The sequence below is a fragment of the Mesoplodon densirostris genome, chromosome 4 (genome assembly GCF_025265405.1).
Source record: "Mesoplodon densirostris isolate mMesDen1 chromosome 4, mMesDen1 primary haplotype, whole genome shotgun sequence".
NCBI lineage: Eukaryota > Metazoa > Chordata > Mammalia > Artiodactyla > Ziphiidae > Mesoplodon > Mesoplodon densirostris.
Window position 1 is genome coordinate 153,279,431 of NC_082664.1, and position 24,255 is coordinate 153,303,685.

Genomic DNA, 24,255 nt, shown 5'->3' on the forward strand with positions numbered 1-24,255 from the left:
CTGTCTGCTCAGCTTGGGTAGCATGGATCCATGGGGGGTAGATTAGACCTGATAGGAGAAGGATGGGGCCAGACCTGAAAGGAGGGCTGTGATGGGTGGAGCAGGGGGGCCCAGAGCCCTGCCTCGGGACAGACCAGAACAGCAGAGCCAGGTCAGGGCCTACCGGCGCCGTCTGGGGGCTCACGGAGCTTTGGGGTAGGGGCAGTCTTTTGGGCTTCCAGCAAGGAAGAGGGGACAAAGCAGACATCTGACCCTCCTGGCCCCAGCTGTGCCCTGCACCCCCTCTGCTCCGGGAAGGCCTCATTTTTTCCTGTGGGTTGAGTGAGCCAGATTGCTCTTGGGATGTGGCACAAATCTGCCCGGCCCTTAATTCCCATCCAGCTTTGTCCACCTCCTGTCTGAGCCATCCCCTCCACACCCGCGGCCTCTGAAGCCCAGTGGTACCTGCAGTCATGGAGAGGATGCTCAGTTAGAATCCCTGGTCTGCCTGGTGCACAACCCCCCTGTTCCCTTCAAGGCTAGGATGGTGGGCCTGGGTCTTTTCATTTTTCTCTAACGCCCGCACAGAGATCTAATGAAGTCACAGGCCATGACAGTGACAGTCTAGGGCAGGGAAGACACGACACATGGCTATGCTGCCTGAGCCTGTGGGTACCTGGCCATTCCTGTCCACACCTGGAGCCTCAGTCCTCTTACCTGTAAAGCAGGAATGGGCACATCCATCTCATATGGGAAAGGATGCGATCAATAATGTTACTTATTTATAAATAAACATAATGTAAATGTAAGTATAATGTATATGTATGTTCATAATATAAATTTATTTGTAAATAAAACTTATTAATGTCATTGACATCATCATATTGTTACTGCTTGATAATTTATTTCCAGAAAGTTCTGGAACTTGACTTAAGATGCTGGCTCACCAGAGCCTCCTTTGGGGTTTGGACAGTGATTTCAGTGCTTGGATCTGGAGAGATCTTCTGGATAGTACAGGGCACTAAGTAGAGAAAATATACCTAAACTTTAAATTTTGTTCATCGAAGTAAGAGGAATTTTGGGTTGATGTCTTCCTTAAGAGAAGACTTATGACATGTCCTTGGGGCATTTTTCCTCTAGTAGTAGATTGACTAATTTGCATTAACTAAGGAATTTAGATTTTTGAATTTGCATTGAACTAAGAATTTAAGTTTGTTAGAAATATAATTTTAAGCCTTGGACACTGTTGTTGGGAATGTAAAATGGCTTAGCTGCTGTGGAAAACAGTATGGTGGTTCCTCAAAAGACAAAAAATAAAATTACCATATGATCCTGCAGTCCTACTTCTGGGTATATATATACATACCCCAAGAATTGAAAGCAGGAACTCTGAGAGATATTTGTACACTGGTGTTTGTAGCAGCATTATTCACAACAGCCAAAAGGTGGACGCAACCCAGGTGTGTGTGGACTGATGAATGGATAAACAAAAAGTGGTCTATATAAATGGTGGAATATTATTCAGCCTTAAAATGGAAGAACATTCTGACACCTGCTACAACAGGGATGAACCTTGAGGACATTATGCTCAGTGAAGTAAGCCAGTCAGAAAAAGACAAATCTTGTATGACCCCACTTGTACGCGCTCCTTAGAGTAACTTGATAGGGGGAACTGGTGGTTGCGGGGGGCTGGTGGTGGGGTGGGAATAGGGAGTTAGTGTTTGACGGGGACTGAGTTTCAGTTTTGTAAGATGAAAAGAGCTCTGGAGATGGATGGTGATCGTTGCATAATAATGTGAAAGTACTTAATGCCACTGAACTGTACACTTACGAATGGTTAAGATGGCAAACTTTCTGTTATATGTATTTTACCACAATTAAAAATAATAATAAACAAGAAATTAGAAAATATGATTCAAATAACTTTTTAGAAGTATAAAAGTATACATATTATTGGCAGAAAAGTTCAATTATATCTGTATGCACACACACATATGTATATACACATGCATTTTACAAAATTGTATCATATTGTATCTCCAGTTTTGTGTCTTGGTTTATTATTTTTTATTTATTTAAATTTTTATTTATTTTTGTATTTTTATTTTTTCTCACATGTGAAAACACCATCTTTGTCTTTAACTTCCCGGTTTCCAGGTTTGCAATGGTTTGGAGCAGCCGAGGAAGCAGCAACGCTCTGATCTCAATGGCCCTGTTGACAATAACAACATTCTAGAGGTAATTTTTCCAAGGAAGAGAGTTCTGGCCCAGGGCCCTGACGTGGGAGCTGCCCACCCTGTCTTCATGGGCTCACCCTCTCCACCATGTTCTTGTCCCACCCAGTGCCTGGGGGAGGGGGGTTGCCATCAGGCAAAGTCCGGTGGCCCTGCAGGAGGAGGAAGGGAAGGCCCTTTCCCGTTGACTCAGACCCACACCACGGTGTGCCCATGTGTTGCCTTTGGTGCGTGGGGGTCATTGGTGCTCCCTGATTTGACAGAAACTCATTCTATCCCATTATCTGACAGTCATGTTCTAAAACAGGATGACTCAAGGGTGGCACCGTTGACATTGGGGCCAGACCCTTCTTTGTTGCGAAGGGCCGTTCTTTGCACTGCAGGGTGTTTAGACACATCCCTGGCCTCTACCCACTAGATGCTAGTAGCAGCCCTCCTCCCCAAGTTGTGACAACCAAAAATGTCTACAGAAATTGCCGTATGTCCCCTTGGGGACAAAAATCACTTGGGTTGAGAACCACAGTTCTAAACCAACAATGTGGTTTTAAACAACAATCCCATGTAAACTTTCACTTCCATGATGGGGAGGTTATTAGAATGAGGCCTTAAGCAAGTTATTTCCCTTTTCTGGATAACATGGTTTGGATGAGATTTTCTAACTTGGATGAAATCACTGTGGCTACCCATGCAGTGGCGTCTGATCTCTTTCCTTGCTTTTAAAGATGTGCCTGGAAATTCTCATGCCCACCAGTTAGGGAACCACTGGGTGTATTCCTTCTAGCAGTGACATGCTAACCTGGTTTTAGCTGATGGCCTTTTGTACCCCAGGTTTTCCATGAGAATTGGTTACATGTACCCCACCCAAACATCATGGCGCCGGAAAGACACTGGTTTGCTGTAAGGAGCTGACTTCTTGGGAAGACCAGTCATGATTAATTAATTATGGTAATTAATTAATTACCATAATTAATCACCACCATTAATTATGGTAATTAATCATCTTAGCCTAGATCTTATGGGCCAACTACTTAAACCTATTGTGCGTGTGTGTTTTCATATTTCCTAACAGACGAAGAAGGTGGCATCATTTCCAAGTTTTGTGGCTGGTAAGTGACTGAATTTTCTCTCTTAGGGGGCAGCTGACATATTTTTATGTCAAAGCAAATGGGACTATGACTTTTGGTTTTCTCCCACAAAGCTTGCGTAGAAAACACACCTTCAAGGGGAAGGTAGTTCTACAATAAGGCAAAGTGCCCGGCCCCACGTCTTCAATGGGAGTGGAGAAGATCCAATTGATTAAGGAACAGGAAACCATCCCATTTAATTACACTTTCAGTAATGGCCTCACACATGACACGATGATTGAATTAATAGAATGAAATGTCTCTGTATAAGCTGCTAATTACGATCTAACACTTTTGATTAAGGTGGATATAATTGCATCCAAATTTAGACTGCTAGTTTTTTTTTTTTTTTTTTTTTGCGGTATGCGGGCCTCTCACTGTTGTGGCCTCCCCCGTTGCGGAGCACAGGCTCCGGACGCGCAGGCTCAGCGGCCATGGCTCACGGGCCCAGCCACTCCGCGGCATATGGGATCCTCCCAGACCGGGGCACGAACCCGCATCCCCTGCATCGGCAGGCGGACTCTCAACCACTTGCGCCACCAGGGAGGCCCCTAGTTTTTTTTTTTAAAGACTTCATTTCCTTCCACTCTCCTGTCTCTTTTGAGGAGGTCAATATAGCATTTTAACATTCAATTAAAAAAAACCCCCAGCTGATCTGTTCTGTGTCACTTTTGGTGTGGGGAGCACTCCTGCTTGGCTGTTGTCTGAAGGGCATCAGGGAACCCCTGGCAACTCCTTTAAGATGCCTTCCAACCACACGGTAAAGAGCCTCTTAAAAGTAGAATCTTGGGCTTCCCTGATGGCGCAGTGGTTGAGAGCCCGCCTTCCGATGCAGGGGACACGGGTTCGTGCCCCAGTCCGGTAGGATCCCACATGCTGCAGAGCGGCTGGGCCCGTGAGCCGTGGCTGCTGGGCCGGCGCGTCCGGAGCCTGTGCTCCGCAATGGGAGGGGTCACAACAGTGAGAGGCCCGCGTACCGCAAAAAAAAAAAAAAAAAAGTAGAATCTTTGCTTTGCCAGGAGGCTGATTCCTCCTGCTCTTGCTAGTGGGTCACAATAAACAATGTGAAGTTTCTTAATTCTTTCAATAAGCTGATAATTGATTTTTATGAATATTTATGCGAGCAAGGTAAATTAATCGTCAGAAATAAATGACTTTAGACTTTCGCTACCCTGGTTTTCTTTTTTATTAAAGAACTAAAAAAACCCGGGAAACTGAAGCCCTCAAATTCCCTTTCAAGGGACTGACTGGTTTAAATCAGGCTAGCCCAACTCAAACTGGTTAAAAGTGAATTCACTGGCTCAACCCGGTTGCAACTGGTTCCATGTTATTCTGGCTCAGTGTTGTTCCAGCTGGATAAAAACCAGTTTTGAACTGTCGGAACCAATATTACACAATTCAAATAGGCTTGACCCCATTTTGACCAATTCCAGTAGGCTCAGATGGATTTCGCTCAGCAGTTTACATGTGGTTTGGGGTACATTTTAGCTGGTTCAGACTGGATCACACTGGTTTTCATCAGGTCACAGTAGATTATGATGATCCCAATCCAGCCTGCTAGTGTGGTTGTTCCAGGACCCAGTGACTGGCAGGACCCAGCATCTCCTTCATAGGGGAGGATGTGGTACATCCTAGCTCCAGTCTCCCTGGTGATCAGGATGCCAGGATGGGGCTGTGCCAGTCCACTGGTCTGGTGATGCAGGCTCTTGTGGATCCAAGAAGCTCGCTTTTCTTTTTTTTTGTTTGCCTACTCCGTGCGGCTTGTGGAATCTTAGTTCTCCGACTAGGGATTGAACCCGGGCCCCCCACAGTGAAAGTGCCGAGCCCTAACCACTGGACCTCCAGGGAAGTCCCAAAGCTCACTTTTCAACATATTTCATGGTGCCATTTGGGCAAGGCTCCCTCAAACTGTCTGGGGGGATGATTTGCACATGAAGCCCCCCTGGCTTGAATCAGCCTCATATCTGCAGGGAGGGGAGGGGGAGGGACCAGGAAGCAGAGTTTGTGCCTGGGTGCCCCGAGGCATACCTCTAGCAGTCAGACTTCCAGAAGACTCCCTGCTCTGTACCAGCTGACTGTTCTAGACCAAATCAAAACAGCAGCCTCCAACCAACCCAGACTGGCTAAGGCTGCTTGTGACCAGCTCAAACCAGTGTGGACCGCCTTACTTTAGAGTGTCCTATAGAAGAGAAGCCCTTCGACTGTTATGAAAACATAGCGATCTTAAAGCAAACACACACGCCTTCATAGCAGAGGATTCATATTCAACAAAGACTTGAAGGACCAAAAGTCTGACTCAGGAACAGGAAGAGATAATGATGAAACACCCTAGGATGGAATGAATGTGGGGAAACCACCCCCAAATTAGACACCTTGATCAGTTAGGAATGCATTTCCATGCACCTGCTGGGAGCTTGTCCAAACAGGGAAGCTTGTTGTGTACAGAGGTCCAGAGGCGAGTGGCTCCTGGCTCCATGGGTTTGTGACACGGGGATCGGCCTTCTCCTTGGGCGGGTCACTTCAGCCCCAGCCAGTGTCCGTATCCTTCCGGACGCCACTTCCTGTTCCGGGCAGGAAGCAGAGAGAAAAGGACAAAAGTCCACACCAGCCGTGGTAGAGATGGGAAAGATGGTGACTGCGTCTCGATGGAAGATGCATCTTTGGGGGGTACAAAGCTTTGGACTTCCCATGGAGGGTGCCTTGTAACCGGATGTGTCCCTCGAGGGGCCCCTGGAAGCCGTACCCATGGAGTGAGTGTAAGAGATGTTGTCTCCTGGGACACTGGGACGGCTCCACGCACCCTCACTGATGGGTGTTTCTTACCCTCGTGCTCGAGGCGAGCCCCTGGGCAGCTGTGTGGACACTGCATGGACTCTGGGAAGAATCCAGCCGACAGACTGTGCTTCCTGCCTTATTCCCTCTGAGGAAGCAGCCCCACGTCTGGTTGAACTTAGGAGCCCTCATGACTCTGAGTGTTTAGTTGAACCTTAAAGTCTCTGATGACCTCTTTGTCTCCTATCGGCCAGAGATGTGCCAGTGACTGCACCCTGAACCTCAGGGTTGCCTGGACCACTGGGCTTCCAGGAAGCAGGGGAGCGGGTCTGGAGAGGGGGCTGGAGGGGACATGCCCTCGGCTTCGGCCACACCCCGTCTGGCAGGCGCGCATTCCAAGTGCAGGGGAGTCTTCGGGCATGTTCAGTCCTGCGGCCCAAGGTGTCAAGGGCTGAGAAGACCCACTGTGACCTTTCACTGCGGGAAACCTTCCTGGAGCCTTGATGAGGGAGAGCCTTCAGTCCCAACTCATGCCTTACTTCACATCCTATGTTGTTAATAATAATGAAAGATGGGGCTTCCCTGGTGGCACAGTGGTTGAGAGTCCGCCTGCCGATGCAGGGGACGCGGGTTCGTGCCCCGGTCCGGGAGGATCCCACATGCCGCGGAGCAGCTGGGCCCGTGAGCCATTGCCGCTGAGCCTGCGCGTCCGGAGCCTGTGCTCCGCAACGGGAGAGGCCACAACAGTGAGAGGCCCGCGTACCACAAAAAAAAAAAAAAAAGGTGATAGTTAACAGTTACAGTGATGCTGTCTTCACATGTCTCAGGCACAGGGTGTGTGCCAGTCCCTGAGCTGGGCCCTGTGCATCTCCTTCACGTCAGCCTAACTCACAGGTTAGGAAGCAGTGAGGCTTCTCCGAGGCCCCATGGCTGCCAAAGGGCGGAGCCGGGCCTTGGACGAAGGTCTGGGTACTTGACAGCCCGCCCTCCTCGCCGAGCTGGTTTCCTGACTCCCTAGTACGCCTTCATTCAACACCATCAGTAATGGGCCAGATAGTCCTTGTCAGCGCTACTCGGGCCTGGCACGGCGCTGACGCCTTAACCACGCTGACTCGGTGACCTCCTACCAACCCCCAGGGACGGTGCTGCCACAGATGAGTAAACTGAGGCTCAGAGAGGGCGCATGGTCAGGTGGTCCCTGCACAGCCGGGATGGGAACCTGGGCTGGGAACCGGGCTGGGGTCTGAGCTCGCTGCGCCCGGCTGTACTGTCCGAGCAGCCCGCCGGGTGCAACAGGAGTAGGGGTGCCTTCACCTGGTGAAGATGCACGGCTCCAGTTCTGGGGAGTCCACTGAGGCTAACCTTCTGGATATCAGAGCTGCTGGCCCCACTCAGGCTCAGAGTCACCAAGTCATTGAGGGAAGACCCCCCCCCCACCGGTGACCACCGTCTGTGGGAAGATGCTGGCCCTCTCGGACCCTCTTGGTTTGGAAGTTTGACACTGCAGGGTACCTGTGGAGGGTGGACCCCTGCACAGAGCTCTCCCACCGTCCCGTGGGGAGGCATCCCAGGCGGCAAGGAGTAGCAGGAACGCCAGGGTGTTTCCTCCCGCGGGCCATGGAGGTGGCAACATGCGTCCACGTGGGCCAGAGGGTCACCTGCTTCTGAACGAGTATATGTGAAAGTCTAGCTTTTCTATCAAACCAGACATGTGCTTATTAAAACCCAAAGGCTGGTGCTGGTCTCGGGCAATGGAGCCCCACAGCAGCAGCTTCAGCACCAAAGGCTGATAGATGGTGTTCTGTTCGTCACACTGCTCTCCCCCTGGTCCAGCAGCCAAGGCTCCCGTGTGGTGGCCTGGACCACCCACACCCCACTAAGACCCTGGGCTCGTGCTCAGATGCCTCTGGTCCTCCAATCCAGGGCCCCTTAAAGGGGTCCTTACACCTTGTCGTCTGAACCTGTCAATGTCCCACCGTGGGTGCTGGGAGATCATGGGGGCCTCATCCCCCGACGTCCAGACCTCGGGCTGAGCTCACCTCACAGCTTCCCTCTCTGAGGGGTCCTCACAGTGGTGATGAAGCCACTTGGCTATATTTATACACTGGGCACTTCAGATCTCAGTCTTGGTTTGCTCTTAAAGTAAGCAATTGGGGTGAACTGTCCAGATAAGACTCCTAAGTTGAAGGCAGCTCTCACCTCCTCCTTGTCAGCCTGTGACGGGCAGGGCTCCTGAGCCCAGAGCAGGCCTGGGTGGACACGTGGGCCCCCTGGGTCCGGGGTGCTATTGGCCAGAGGGTGGGAGTCAGAAGGGAGTGGAGCGTTCCATAGAGGGTTTAGGAAAACCAAAAAGACTTCTCCTTGTTAGAAACAAACAAAACCTTGTGACATCTTGTCTCTAATATTCTATTTGGTCAGCATGAATAGGGCTTGGACCTATTTTTAAATGGGAACATTTATTCACCAATAGAGGTTTGTTAAGCTTTCTGTGAATAGTGCTTGTATCAATCCAAGAGCCATAAGATTGAAAAATGATTTCTACCCTGGAAATCCCTGTGGTACCTTCCCCTTTTCTATCTGCACATCCCAGACCCCTAATCGCTCTCTGCAGTAGAAGCCGTTGTTAAATTTCCTGTGAATCGTGCCAGAAATTTCCTGGGCATATATAAGACTATACATAGAGCTTTTTATTTTTTTTTTAATATTTTATTGAAGTATAGTTGATTTTAGACCTTTTTCTTAAAATAGATATGGGCCACATGGGTCTGCACTTAGCTCTCCCACTTCTTGGTAGATTTCACTTCTTGATAGATTTCTTGGTAGAGACAACAACTATAAATTCACCTAATTATTCAAGTGGTAACACAGGAGTCAGTGACGTGGCCCTACGATGCCCTAGGATGGGGTATTAATCAGCCCCCTCTGGACTGATGTTTACATGGTTTCCACTCTGTGCAGCACTGAGCAGCCTGGTGGGTGAGTGCTTGTGATCAGGTGTGAGTTGACTCCTTTTCTTTCTTTTTTTTTTTGGTCGCATTGGGTCTTTGTTGCTGTGCACAGACTTTCTCTAGTTGTTTCGGGCTAGTCTTCATTGCGGTGCACAGGCTTCTCATTGAGGTGGCTTCTCTTGTTGTGGAGCACGGGCTCTAGGGGCGCAGGCCTCAGTAGTTGTGGCTCACAGGCTCTAGAGCACAGGCTTAGTAGTTGTGGTACATGGGCATAGTTGCTCCACGGTATGTGGGATCTTCCCGGACCAGGGCTCAAACCCATGTTCCCTGCATTGGAAGGCAGATTCTTAACCACTGCGCCACCAGAGAAGTCCCATGGTGTGAGTTGTTTTAGAGAAGCACTTCCTGGATAGAGCGGGGTTAGAGGTTAGCATCACGCCTGCTTGGATAAAGATGACCAGATTGCTTTCCCAAGAGGTAGAGAGGTCACATGGCTCTCCATCATGTGTGAGAATGTGGGTCACCTGTACTGTGTGCCATTCCCGTTTGCTCTTAGCCCCAGGCTGCTGGGTGGAAAGTGGTATCTTGGTAGTTTCACGTGCATATTTTCCATCAGAAGTGAATCCCAGATACCATTTTCCTATGCTTATAAGCTGTTGGTATTTCTTTCCCTGTGCATTGCATGTTTATTTCCTTTGCCCATCCCTCTATCAGATTTTTGGTGTTTCTTATTTATTTGTGCTGTTCTTTACATATAAAGGAAATTAGCCCTTTGGTTTATATTGCAAGTTTCCCCCAGGTTACAGTTGTCTTTTGAATTTCTTTTTTTTTGTTTGTTTGTAGATTTTAAAATTTGCTGAACATTTTATGTAGTCAAGTGTATTCATCTTTTTCCTTTGAGGTTACTGAGTTTTTGAGATTAGTATGACCTTCACAGTCCTAAGATATTTTTAAGATAAAGTTTTCTTCTAGAGCTTTTATGATTTTATTTTGAATTAATTAAATATTTGATTTATTTGGAATTTATTTTGGTATATGGATCCAGGAAAAGTTAACATTTCAAATGAGACAGCTAACCAGTTGTGCCAAAGCTATTCAATGAATCTTTTTTTCCACTGGTTTGAAATGCAGCCTTCATCATACATGAAATTTGCCATGTACATGTAGGGCTGTTTCTGGATCTGTTACACTGATTTGCCCACTCAGGTTCCCGAACCAGGCTGCTTGCTTTCCTGGATTTATGCTGCATTTTATTCCCTGGTACAGCTAGTTCTTCCCCTTGCCACCATCATTCCTGATCACAAATTCCCTGGATCCCCTTGCATATTTATTTTTCCGTAGAAACTTTAGAATCAGTTTATCTAGTTATGCAATAAAAATTCCTATTGGTTTTTTAATTTGGCATGTCATGCATTACATTTATCTATATAGGGGAAGTGTCAGCTTTACAATATAGAATCTTAGCCAGAAAAGGACTTATCTTTCCATTTATTCAAGCTTGTTTATCTTCATCAATGAAATTTTTTTCTTAAAAATCCAACACACATGTTGTTAGTTTATTCCTTGGTGTTTTATCCCCTTTATAAATCTTATCTCTTGTTTCGTTATTTTTTCTAACATATTACTATTGTGGTTACAAAGAAAGCTATTGATTTTTTAGTACATTAAATTTGGAACAACTGCCTTAATGAATTCTTTTCTTTCTTGAGTAGATTTTTAGTTGTTTTCTTGGGTTTTTCTTGGTACACAGTCATGCCATCTGCAAATAAGAATGATTTTTGCTGCTTCCACTCTTGTTTTCTGTTACTTTTTCCTCTTGTCTAATTGATTGGGTAGAATACAAGGAACAATGCTATAGAATAGTGATTTCTTTTAAAATGACGCCTTTGGGGAAGATACATCTTTTTAATTTTTTATCATAAAAAATTTCAAACGTATACAAAAGAAGAGAGAATACTATGATGAACTTCTGTGCCCTCAGCTTCAGTCTCGACCTGCTCACGGCCAATCTTGCTTCATCTACATCCCCACCCTCTCCTAGATTATTCTGAAGCAAACCTCAGATCTCACTATCCTCTTTAAATGTTTTGAATATGTATCTCTAAAAGATAGGAAGTTTGTGTTTAAAGGTATTGCAATACTATTACCACAACTAAAATAAAATAATCATTTCTTTGTATCATTAAATCCCCAGGCAGGGCTTCCCTGGTGGCGCAGTGGTTGGGGGTCTGCCTGCTGATGTGGGGGACGCGGGTTCGTGCCCCGGTCCAGGAGGATCCCACGTGCCGCGGAGCGGCTGGGCCCGTGGGCCATGGCCGCTGGGCCTGTGCGTCCGGAGCCTGTGCTCCGCAATGGGAGAGGCCACAGCAGTGAGAGGCCCTTGTACCGCAAAAAAAAAAAAAAAAAAAAAAATCCCCAGGCAGTGTTTGCCTTCCCCCAGATTACAGTGTGCTTATCTGTATGAGGGTCCAGACAAGGGCCATGCATTGGGATCAGCTACATGTCTTATGTGTCTTATGTGTCTTATTTTATAGGTTCTCTATCCATCTCTCTTTTTTCTCATTTATAATATTTTTGTTGTTGCTTTTGTGGAAGAGTCTGTATCATTTGTTTCATGGAGTGCCCTGCAGCCTGGATTTTGCTGATTGCATCCTCCTGGGGTTATTGCTGTAAAATGTTGGGTGTTTAGATAAAGAGGCTTGATCAGATTTAGTCTGGTTGTTTTGGGCAAAAAAACCCAACCTTCATAGGTATTGTGTTTTTCCATCAGGAGGCGCATGCTGGTTCTTTGTTTCTCTCTTTGTAATATTAGCAGCCATTAATGATCATTGTCTAGATCCATTAATTGATTAGAGGTTGCAAAATGATGGTGTTCTAGTTCCATCATTTCTCATTTCTTCTTGATTATCTGGAGTTTTCCTCTGCAGAGAAACTTGCCCTCATCAAATATACAGTTACCCAGAGTACAGTTCATATAGGAAAAGCTAGTTAACTACTTGATTCTTTCTCTTTATTTAAAAAATTTTAAATTAATAAGTTTCCCTAACAACCTCTAAAGATTGAAGCATGGCTGGCGTGTCCCACTGTGTCGTGGATGTTATCCTTATTGGGGTTGAGGTTGTCCTGTCTTTGGCCAGTGGGAGCCTCCCGAGGTTGGTTCCCGAGTCCTGTCAACATGACCCCTGTCGTCTTTGGTAGCTTCCTTGCTTTCTGGTATGACTAGATATTGCAGGCTCATCTTAAACACCTCTCACTTCAGGACTAGGACAAGTTGTTTCTAGCAGGAGCCCTGGGAAATCGTACTTAGAGGCTGTAATCTGCTCACTTTGGGTACTCATTGCTACTGATTTGGTCAGAAGGGTAAGAAATGTATCTGTGGTGGGGTGGCTCCCAGTGAGCCCCACCTGCTGGTATTCGTGGCCTTGGGTAACCTCTCCCCTTGAGAGTAAGTTGGACTTACTGACTCACTTCTAGTGGACAGAATATGACGGAAGGGATGTCCTTCCCAAGATTAGGTTACAGAAAGCCTGTGACTTCTTTCCTGCTCTCTCTTGCTTGCCTACTCTGCCACGTGGTGAGTAGCTCTGTCAGATAGATGCCCACGTGGGGTCTCTGGCCAGCAGCCCTATAAGTGAACTTGGAAGTGGATCCTCTCCTATTAAGATGGCTACAGCCCTGATTGTCATGGTGATTCCAGCCTTGAGAGAGACCCTGACCAGAGGCACCCAGTTAAGCCACACCCAGATTCCCCACCCACAGAAACTGAGATAATAAATGTGTATCATTTTAGCTGCTAACTTTGGAGATAATTAATTACCCATATGTATATATAAGTAACTAATACTCTGTATATTTTTAAGATAAAATACATCATGATTCATACTGATGCTTTGCTAGCACTATAGGGTTTTTTACATTTGTATCTTCCTTTTCCTATATCCCAAATCTCCAGTCTCAAGGTCACCAACATAATTCTGCATTTCTTTTATTCCACTAATCATACAGCAGTCACAGAATAGCAATACCAATGTCACCGAGGACACTGGATTACAGTATATACAGTAAAGATTTGTTTGCACTGACTTTTGTCTTTAGAGTATAGCTCACAAGGGATGTACCAGCAAATCACTGCATTTGACAATCATTCGGAATGGTTCTTCTCTTTGTGATTAGGTCATAACTGGATACACATTTAGATTCATTTTTCTTTTAAATCTTAGGAATTTACTTTTTAAAATTTAATCTCGTTTTATAATTATATAAAGTACTTACATGGTTCAAAAATCAAACATACATAACAGCGTATATGCACAGATATTCAGTTCCTTTCCTCCCACTACAGATAAGCATTTTTTGACATTTCACATACTTTTCTTATAAGCATATCTTCCCCTTTCTTGGATAATGAGTTGGGTAACCCCCGTCTCTCCATCCTGCTTTTTTAACTTAATCCTGAATCCTGGATGTGATGAGTTCCACGCTGGGCAGAGCAGGGCAGTGTGTGGAGGACTCTGCTGCTCCAGAGACCCGCCCGACCCCCGTGCAGTTGGATGTTCCCTCTGCAGGAACATTTGGGTGGTTTCCAGTTTTTTTGCTGTTACAAATAGGGCTGCAGGAAACAACCTTATGCATACGCCTTTTCCTATTTTTGCCAGTTTTTGTATTCATTCTGCTTTTTCTGGGAAGGAGTTCTCCCAAGTACAGGAAGCTTCTGCCCACGACAGGTCGTGGGCAGATTTATGCACTGTATCAGGTTTGGCTTTGACCTTTTTTTCCGTGGCTCCCTGTTTTTGAGTCGCTTCCTCCCAGTGGTCAGTGACTTCATCTCCAGCCAGTGTCTAATGCTCCGCCCTGTGGATCCCTCAGCCCTTTCCTCAGTGATGCTGCCCCCTGCCTGCAGACCCAGGCGTGGCCTCTCCCCGGGAGTGTCCCATGGTCTGGCTTTCAGACAGCGTCTTCTCTTTTACATCAGCCTTACAGGATCACCTTTACCCTTGCACGGCTTCTCAGAGGCACCGCCCTGGCTGTGTTGGGGCGTCTGGCTCTGGGACAGGCTGATGCGGTGGGCAAGGTATTGGGGGCAGGCAGAGCCCACCCGGGGCCAGACACCACCCCCGGGTCTGCCCAGTCTCATGTTCCTCCCTCTTGCCTCCTCTCCCTGTTCCAGGCCCTTCCCAGGCCAGCTCTTCTATGATCTGGGTGCTTCCTGGACGTGCCCTCCGTGCCCAGCCTGCTCCCTGTCTATCCTTCCCGCCCTGTCCAGTCAGGGCTATGCCCCTCCTCCCGGTGGAGTCAGGTCCCTCTCTGCCTTTTGGATCCCCAGCCCATCTGACATCTTTCCTCCCCTGTATCTTCCACGCTCCTGGCCACTGGCTTCTGAACACAGTGTCCTGCCCTGCGTCCGCCCACACCCCCATGCTCACTTCCTCTGCTTCTTAACTGGGACTTGGGACTGGCTGCTTCCTTCTCGGTTCCTCCCTCACACCCCTCAACCCATATGCAAGGTCACTGCCCCATAAGCACTGGGGCACCTTTCTCCTCCCACCAGTGCCGCACAGCTGGGTATGCCTCCCTATTTAAGGCCCTTCTTTTTCTGGCCTCCCTCCACCTTCTCTGTCTGTGTGCCCTTCTTTGTCTGTTTTGCCGGTCACCTTCCACCACCTGGACAGAGAGCGTCGGAGCTCAGCAGAGCCCTGCCCCCACCCAGCTCCCTCCTCCCCTTGGTGATTCTCCCATGCCTGCAGCTTTACTTGGCACTGACATGCAGTTCCCTTGGACTCCTGAGTCCAGCTGCCCCCTGAGCTTCTTTTGGGTGACTCCAGGCTCCTGCCACTAAACTTGCTCAGAATCCTCCCCACCCCCTAAGCTCGAACTCTCCCAGGGTCCTCTTCTCAGTGAGTAGCAGCTGTATCCATCCAGAGCCCTGCAGTGAGCTCTCTAGCTCTCCATACTTCCTCCTCCAAGCCCCCTCCAGGTCCTACTGATTGAGCCTGCAGGGTGAATCAGTCTGTCGCTGTCTGTTCTTCACCCTGTTCCACATCATAATCATCATCCTCATGACCGTCACCATCACCATCATCACCATCATCATTGCCATCACCACCACCATCATCACCACCATGATCACCATCACCACCATCATCACCATGATCATCACCATCATTATCACCACCACCACCATCATCATCATCACTGTCATCACCATCATTATCACCAGCACCATCATCATCACCATTATCATGATCACCATCATTACCATCAGCAGCAGCATCACCATTATCATCACCATCATCACCATGATCATCACCATCATTATCACCATCATCATCATCACCATCATTATCACCACCATCATCATCATCATCACCATCACCATCATCATCCTCATCATCACTTGCTTGCTAGGACTCCTTCAGTAGCCTCCCAGCTTTTTTCCCTCCCTCCCCTATGCTTTTTGCCTGTCTGCAGCCTGAGTTACTTTCTAAAGGCAAAGAGCTTGGGCTCCTTCCCTGACTGATACCCTGGAGTGACAGTCCTGGGTGTGGCCCCAGGATCCTCACATCTGGCCGGCACTTGCTCTACAACCTCAGTTTATCCTAACTGCTGGCCCACCCCCTGCATCCAGCAGTTTGCACATCTCCCTGCCACCCCAGGGCCTTTGCACCTGTTCTTGCCTCAGCCTGAGAAGCTCTCTCCTCCTCTCCCTCTGTGGCTTGTTGATTCCCTTTCACCCTCCAGAGCTCAGCTCAGAGGGCAGCAGCCCCAGATCCCTCCCAAGGGTGGACTTCCCTGCTGCTTCTCCCCGGCCACTGTGTTCTGTCTTTGTGCCACTCACCATGGGCCATCCTGATGCATCTACTTTGTGACTGTGGGTTCCGTGTCTTTGGTCACAGAGGGCCTCGTGGACAAGAACTTAGAAATGCTTTGTGCCTGAGTCAGTGACTGGTCTTGGGCAAAATCATTTGACTCCACATAGACCGTGCTTCTTTGTAAAATTAGGACACTGAGGTCTGCTTCATGAGCTTGTTGCAGGCCGGATGGAATGGAAGTTGCCCAGGAGTCTGGTGTGTTGGGGTGGGGCTGCACTCGGAGGCTTTCTGATCACACCCACAGTCCCATCCAAGGCTGTGCCCTGGCTCCACCCGGCCACCCCCTCCAAGACCCCAGGGAGCAGCAGGCACAGCTGAAAGCACCTGGGGCCAGGCCACTGGCTGGAAGCCTTGTCCACCCCCCACCTTCAGGATAATCCCCCCAAAGGTGGCAGGGCCGGGGGCTCCAAGGCATGGCCCTGGGGACCTCCCACCCCTTTCCTGTTCAGAGAAGCCAGTGGGGTGTCTGGTTCTCCAACGGGTGTTTCAGACGAAGGCTTCCTCTAGCGGGGAACACACTGAGCACCTTACTTTTTCTTATCCAGGCTGTGCAGGGACATTCTGATACATGCATGTACATGTATTGTCGTGCAAAGATAGTTACTGGAGAAATCACCCTCTGGGGAGACCGAATCTCCTTCAAACCTCTCCCTCTGTTCTTTTGTTGTTCTGTCTCAGCTTCGGGTTCATTCAAGAGTTGAGCAAAATAAGGACAGTTTATACCCAAACATGCACGGCCAGCTGCTTCAGTCTTAGAATGAAGCCGTTTGATCCTTGGTTCTGCATTTGGTGGTTGGAGTTGAGAGCTGTGGCTGTGAAGCTGAAGTACCCTCCCCGCGCCCCGCCCCCCGCGCTGGCCACTACTCTCTGCCACCTAACGCAAGTGGGGCTGGGTGGGAGTCTGAGTGGCGGGAAGGTGCTGGAGGCACTGTCATGTGTATTGTTTCCTCTTTGAAGAAAGATCAAAGCAGGAGTGAGAAGACCCCCCTGCCCCATGGAGGGCAGCCTCTGCTGTAACAAAGCCCCCAGTCCCTCCCTGGCCTTTTCCCAGGGAGCAGGTGTCCATGGGTGCGAGTGGTGGACCCCACTGCCCGGGATGGGGCACCCTTCACAACAGGAGTCTGTGCCCCCAGGTCGGCCCCAGATCTGGTGGGGACATGGGGCCAGCCTTTAGTAAGGCTACTCTGGGGCATGGAGTGAGACAGAATGGTCCAGGGAGCTGACCAAGGCCCCCCTGGGGAACTGGCAAGGGGAGTATTAGAAGACGGAGGCCTCAGAAGGTCTACCCTCACCCCCAGGGATGGGGGGGCACGGAGTGTCATGTGACCCCCCCCACCCCACAGACAGGGCATGGGGACACTTGCTGAGGACCAGGCCCTGGGCGCTGGCTAGGGGTGTGGGGCGGGCGGTGACCCCAGGGCTCCTGGGACCATCTGGACTTTCCCCCAGAACAGAGTGACGCCATCTACTGGTCAGTAATGGTCGCTGCAGGGAGGGCGGGTGACCCTCTGCAAGAGATGGACCCTGGGGCCATATTCACCAGGGGAGCAGATGGCATGAGATGGTAGAAACGCAAGTACCCTGCTCAGGAGCCCTGAGGGGCAGGGTGGAGGCTGCTGCCTTGTGCTAGACACCCCGTTCCCTCTGTTGGGTGTGGCTTCTGCCTCTCCCTGGCTGGTGACAGTCCCCGATGTGTCCACGTGTGGACCACAGCTGCTGATGGACTGACAGGGAGGGGCCCCCTCCGGGTGCCTCCCCTCTCCCATTATCCCCTCCCCTCCTCTGGCACCCCTAGCCCTGCCCAGCTGAGAGAAGATTGCTCATCTGCAGAGCAGCGACCAAGGTGCCTGAGATGGAAGGGGCAGCCTGCTTTGACCCTGGCCGTGGAGCCCCTCGAGGGTCAGCCGGCTTTCTCTCCCTTGTCGGGAGCAGAGTCCCTGGACAGCCGCCTGCCAGCCCCTGAGGGCGAAGCGGGTGCTGGCCTGTGCCTGGCAGAGGGGTTGCTCCTAAGGTGAACGTGGGAGGGGAGCTCTTGTCTGCTGGAGGTCAGGTGGTTCCAAACAGGCTGCCCGGAGTGGGACCCAGTATGCGGGCATCAAGTTCAGATTCCAGCACCCCCCCCCCCGGCTTCCCTGAAGGGGCATCTCCGAGGCAGGAGAGGGACCCTGCAGGCTCCTGGGGCTCTGCAGGTGATTCTGGGCTCGGCGGGGGCTGCCTGGGGTCTTCCCCTCTCCCTCCTTCCTTCCTCAAATGACTTCAGCTTCAGATGTTTTTAAATGACCTGCCACCTCCCACCACCCCATCAGGTACGGGGTTTAAAAGAGGGTCGTATCACTTGCAGCCAGGAGGTTCTGGGTGTTGGGTGATGGTGGAGACTTTGAGTCTGGTCCCGGCTCTGTCACTTACATCTGTGTGACCCCCCCCCCCGCGGTGGCATCCCTTTGACCTCCGAGCCTCCAGGCCCACAAGGCCACATGAGCGCGTGACCTGCCCTCAGGCCCAGTCTGCTGTCAGGCGGCTGTCCCCCTCATCTGGCCCCCGAGGCTCTGCCTTATCCACGCAGGATGACTTATCTTTTGAGCAGGATGCAAATGAAAGCTAGAATTCATCAATTAAGGCTTTGCATTTTATATGCTTTTAGCATTTAGGAAACTCAGATTTTTAATCTTACCTTTGCAAAAACCCTGTCAAGATAGAAATCAGGAATCCTCTCCCTCCACCCATTTTGCTGGCAAGGAAATTGAGTGAAAAAAAATTAGACAGCTGTCCCCAGGGCACAAAGCCTGGTCCAGCAGGGCTAGCGGAAGAGGTCAGACTCAGCCGGGTCTCTGGACCCCCAGCCCGGCTCCGTGTGTCCCCTTAGAGCTGACCCTGCTTTCCTGCAGACATCTGGGACCTGCGAGGATGTCACTTGATCATAACACCCAGAAAACACATCCCTTGTCACTGTCTCCCATCCCATCATTTGGGTCTCGCTTACCTGTTGCTCCTAAGATGAGCCTTTTCCATCATCAGATCCAGACAGTGTCCCTGTCTCTTCAGCCTGGGTTTGGCTTCCTGCACACTGGTTCTCAGCCTCTGAAAAGACCTTGCTTCTGAGTTTGCTTTGTTCACGCGACTCTAGGTGTCCAGAGACAGGGCACCTCCCTGCCTGGCCCCCCTTGCTGTCCCAGCACCCAGGACATGGCTTGGCCCTCAATGCAGATGGGCGGCAGGGGGCGGGGGTGCCTGCCCTGTGCTGCAGAGTTGGGGGGGCAGGTCCCGTGCCCCACCCCCCTGGCACAGTCCCCGTGCTGCTTTGATTATTAAAGTACTTGGGGAGCCCTTCTCTGTGCCCGGCCCGCTGCTAAGCCCTGGCCCTGCCTGCCTGCGCCCTGGGCCCTGGGGTGAGCTGGTGCCCAGGCCAGAGGCCTGGGGAGTCACTGGCTCTGTATCGGCACCCCGTCCAGGGTGGCTCTTCCTGTCTTGGGTTGTCCGAGAGGCTGAGCACAGCCTCAGGCTTCCCTGTTGCTCCCCCAACAGGGGGTCTAGAAGCGGGCACGGAGCAGGGCTGCCTTGCAGCTGCCCGCAGCCAGGATCACGCCCTCTTGGCCTCAATGCTGCCTTGAAGCCTGACTCTCTCCGGTCTGGGTTGGGCTTGTGGTGATGACGGTGCTTTGTGACCGTGATAATTTGAAGTACCTGCCCCACAGAAATCGGTTCTTCCTGCTCTGCCGCAGAAAGGGCACGTGGGATCTGCGAGCCCAGCTACAGAAAAATAGGATAGGAAACCCTCGATTTGAACATTCATCGGGGGACATCGTGACTTTCTTGGGTTGCCTTTTTAAACACTGAAAGGGTGCGATTCTAAACCTGCCAGGGGCTAGGTCCCCACCAGGCCCTCCAGCCCCTCTCCCCACACTCCTCACTCCTCCCCCTCCCCCACTAGAGCCCAAAGCCCACTCCCCCCAAGGCTGCGGAGCACTTTGACCTCCTCCAGATCCAGCCAGGTCAGCTGCTTGCGAAGAACCTTCCCACAGAGACGGATGTGGTGGGGAGACCACGCTGAGGGGGCTGTGAGCTCAGCGGGGACCCCACTGAGCAGGTTGTCACCTGAGAACGAAGGTGCAGCTTCACTGACAGGACCCCAGGCCGACACTGGATTTGGGGCAGGTTTCTACACTTACTCTCTGAAATGTTCCTTCTCTTGAAACCTCAGGAGAAGATATGTATCTGGGGTGCCTGCAGGAAACCTGTGCGTTATGCTTTCACTCGAACAAACCAGCTCTGTGGGCTGGAGGTGGGGAAGAGGAAGGGTCCTGGAGGGGAGGGATGGGCTGGCAGGTGATCCTCAGGCCCCAGCTGGGGACCCCACTGCTGCACAGGAAGGCGGAAGGAGGGCTGGTCAGACGCCCACCGCGCAGGACGCGGGTGTGTCTGGGAGCAGAGGTGATGCTCTGTTCAGGACACACAGGAGGGGCAGCGGGAAGTGCAAGAGGATGGAGAAAGGTATGAAATAGCCATGCACAGAGGGGGAGGGGGCGCTTCCCAGAGGAGCCCGTTAAGGTTGCCAAGGAGTTCTGAGGGCATCCAGGACCATGAATTTGTAATGGAACCACTTTGGCTTGCTGGGGACTTTTTCCAGCCAGAGGAAGCCTGGGTCGAGTTTTGCTAAATCTCCAGGGCAGGCAAACAGGATGTGAGCGAGGAAGCTGAGGGCTCGGGGCAGGTGGTGTTGAACTGGTGGATGGTGCCGTCCACTCTGGGTGAGTGGGTGGTGTCAGAAACAGTGGTTGGAGGTGAGACTGCAGAACACTGGCGGAGGGGACTGCTGGCCCTGAGGGCTTGGGTTTGCAGCATAGCCAGCCCTGTGGACACTGGCATGGCTTCGGGTGGCCTAGCTCAGGAAGGAGGGGAGCCTGAGAGCCAGGGCCATGGTCCCCAAAAGAAGGGCTCTGGCTGGAGGTGGGCAGTGAGAGGGAGGAGGCAGGGAAGTGAAGAACCTGGTCGTGGGCCTGGGAGCAGGGCTGAGCAGTGACCTCCAGGTTGGCAGACTGTGGACTCGGGGCCACATTCTTTGGCCACCAGTTGCGTGTGTGAAGCTTGGCTGGGGTGCAGCAGGCTTGCTCACACACACGCTGCCTGGGCCTGCTGTGGTGCTCCAGATGCTGAGGTGACTAGTTGCAAAGAGATAGCAAAGCCTAAGATCTTTGTCGTCTGGCCTTTTACAGAAAAGGTTTATTGGCTCCTACCTAGAGGGGCCTGTCCAGGAGACAGGAGCCACTAGCCACGTGTGGCTATTGACATGTCAGCTAATCAGGATTGCATACAGATTTTTAAATTCAGTTTCTCTGTTGCACTAGCCAACATGTTCAAGTTCTCAAAAGCCACATGAGGCCAGTGGTTCCCGTATTAAACAGCTCAGAGATGGAACGTTCCGGATCATGCTGTTGGCACCTCAGGTCTCAAGACAGCTGATGGAACAGGGACCACGTCACCCAGCCTGGACCTGGGGTGTATGGCATGGGAGGAGCCAGACAGGCCTTGTGAGGGGTCTGCAGGCTCGCGGGAGCCCCAGGGCACAGAACTGGAGCGCGGTGGGCAGTTCCCATCACCGTCCAGAGTCACCGAGGGCTCTGGGGCAGGCATGGAAATGTTGGGGAAAGGGCGCCTCTGGGGTTGCAGCACACGGCTGTCCCCTCGGAGGCCCAGGTGCCTTAAGTGACAGCTGCCTGGCCCCGGGATTATCCTCCTGACACCATGGGTGCAGGGTTTCCTGGCCGGGTGTTGATCTGTGCAGTTACTTGTACGGTGCGCTGTCGGGGGCAGGAGCCCCGCCCCCCCTACTGCCTGCAGACGGGACAACCGTTCAGCTTTCTCCTGTGGCCCCTGGCCCCACTGCCTTGCCTTTGTCCTTCAGGGCTGACAACTGTGCCCCCTTCAGTTCCAGGACCCTGTGAGCCAGAAGACCTCATCGATGGGATCATCTTTGCTGCCAACTACCTGGGCTCCACCCAGCTGCTCTCGGAGCGGAACCCATCCAAAAACATCAGAATGATGCAGGCACAGGAGGCCGTCAGCCGGGTCAAGGTAGGGGCGGCCCAGGAGCGCCCGGGTTCCCTGCAGGGAGCATTGGAGCGGGATGGGTGACACGGCCCACTATCCAGCGCTGACTCCACAGCCCTGTGCGCGAGAGTGGGAATGTCTGAGGTGCCTGGCGGGGCCGAGGGAGAGTTTGCCTTGGATGAGAGGACGCGGGCTGGGGACAGAGAGGCTCCATAATGAGGAACTGCCACTGGGCACCCAGGACACGTGATTTTTAAAATGTAATTGTTCCGAAGCATTCCAGTCACGTGTTTGTGTAGAGCCTCTCATCCCATTTTGACCGTCTCTGGATCTTTAGTGCCAAAGTACTTGCAGAAAGGGAAGTAAAAAAACCCCATACGTTTTATTTAAATCTATGACCTCAAGGAAAACTCTGACGCGCTTGCAGCTCTCCGTGCCTGTCATTCGGATCACCTGGGTTTGAAGGGTGGGTGCAGCCGGGCAGGGGGAGGACAGGACCAAGTCAGCAAAGCTGATGGTGTCAGGAGGGAGGGGCGGTGGTCTGAGGAGGTGCCCCTCTGGGCAGTCGGGGGTCTCCCTGCGGGGTGAGGAAGGATGTCAGCCCCCTCCCCATCCTCACCGTACTCTGACCTCCTCGATGGAGGGGGAGGGGCTCCAGGCATGAGCTCTGCGCTGTAGTCGGGAGAGGGCAAAGCAACCTGTCCTTCCTTCGCTTTGCGTCCACCTGTTTTTCTTTTCTCTTTCACGCTGCTCAGAGGATGCAAAAGGCTGCTAAAATCAAGAAGAAAGCGGTGTGTAGGATGTGGGGTTTGCTTGTGTTTCTGTGGCATGTCCTGTGCAGGGGGAGGGGGCTGGGGGAAGCCCCAGGAACAGGGACGATGTGGCAGATGGGTTTTTCTCTTCCTTTGGTAGGTCAATGCTTGACTTTTGAATGAAATCACAGACACTTTTTTTTCTTTAAGCCGCCCACTTACAGAGGCATTTAATCGTTGCCCTTTTTTTCATTTTTCTTTTTTAGAGTCTCCATGAGCTAGAGCATAGTTACCGCCATGACGTGGCCGTTTTGTGTAGACGTTTTTAAATGTGGCATTTGATGCGACCATGTGATGCGTTCAGTGCCTAGGGCCCCTGCACAGAATTAATTAAATCGCTCTGATATTTAGACTCATTAAGTTTAATTTACTGAATCGGGATAATGAGAAATGCAGTCTGCCCAAGGGATGCTTTCTCTATTGAGAAGTTTCTGGAGCATGGGCAGGCTTTTAAAAATCTCGGGTCGACCTTCAGCTGTTTGCTCATCAACCTGGTCGTTTAGTAAATGCTGGGCATGTTTTAACTATCCCCCTGATGCAGGAAGTATCCAGTGCTCTGTGTCCGAGGGGCTGTCTTGGCACTGGAGTTTGCTTGGGCAGCAGGAGAGCTAGTCCTCTGTGCCCGCCTGGAGCACCGCATTCTGGCAGCGTGGCCAGAGGACCCTGCCCGGGGTCTCCCTTCCCGCTGCAGTGAGACCTCCCTCCCTGTGATGCTTGCTGTTTGCCCAGCGGCCTCTCCTGGGATGCCTTCAGCTGCGGGCGAGGAAGGAACTCACGCATCTCCCTCTGCACAAGCCACCTTGTGCTGGGTGTCTCCAGGCACAATGGAACGAGCCTGGCTTTGCAGACCTACAGTGGGGTGTGCTTCCCCCAAGGCGATGGCCCCCACCCACAGTCACCCCGTGCCCCCCTGGCAGCTGGAGCAGGACAGCGTGGACCACGGCCTGCTCCTTGGGTCTGTAGTCCGGAGAGCTCAGAGGGGTCGGTGTAGGCAGACCAGACCTTGGTGCCAGCCAGGCCAGCGGTTACCTCCATGAAGAATTGTTCTTTCTCTCGGCCAGGAAGATGCTCAGGGTCATTGCCAAGGGCCCCTTCACTGATCTGCCTGCAGCTGGCCAGGCAAACAATGATGGGAGGGTCTCCATGAGGGACCAGTGTCCCCGGCAGAGAGTCCCCACCCCAGGGATTTGCTGGTGACTGTAGGGGTATGGACCCCCATCCACAAGTGACCACAAAGAAGAGGCTCCCCCAGTGACCAGAAAGGAGTATTTATCTTGGTGGAGAAACCCAAGAACTCGCATGTCACTGCCACTGAACAGTAGTATTTAGGATCCCCTGTGACAGGCTGTCCCAGTTTAGGGCAGACCTCGAGCAGTGCATTCAGCTTCCAGAACATTCTTTTGCACATTGCTCCAGCCGTATGATGGGTGTACCCGGGAGAGGACAAAACGGGCATCTGTAGGATGGCTTCT

At 51.2% G+C, this 24,255-nt stretch overlaps 1 protein-coding gene across 4 annotated transcripts in view; it reads left to right on the top strand.

Annotated features, from left to right (window-relative positions):
- APBA2 (amyloid beta precursor protein binding family A member 2) overlaps positions 1-24,255 on the top strand; it is a 66,971-nt gene that overhangs the window by 19,749 nt on the left and 22,967 nt on the right. For 2 of the 4 annotated variants that reach the window (XM_060095384.1, XM_060095386.1), the window contains exons 2-5: positions 2,137-2,217; positions 3,283-3,319; positions 21,850-21,995; positions 22,727-22,762. In XM_060095384.1, coding sequence (XP_059951367.1) covers positions 2,137-2,217; positions 3,283-3,319; positions 21,850-21,995; positions 22,727-22,762 — 300 coding nt within the window. The remainder of the gene's footprint in view (positions 1-2,136; positions 2,218-3,282; positions 3,320-21,849; positions 21,996-22,726; positions 22,763-24,255) is intronic. The other 2 variants (XM_060095385.1, XM_060095387.1) reach the window with 1 other exon arrangement.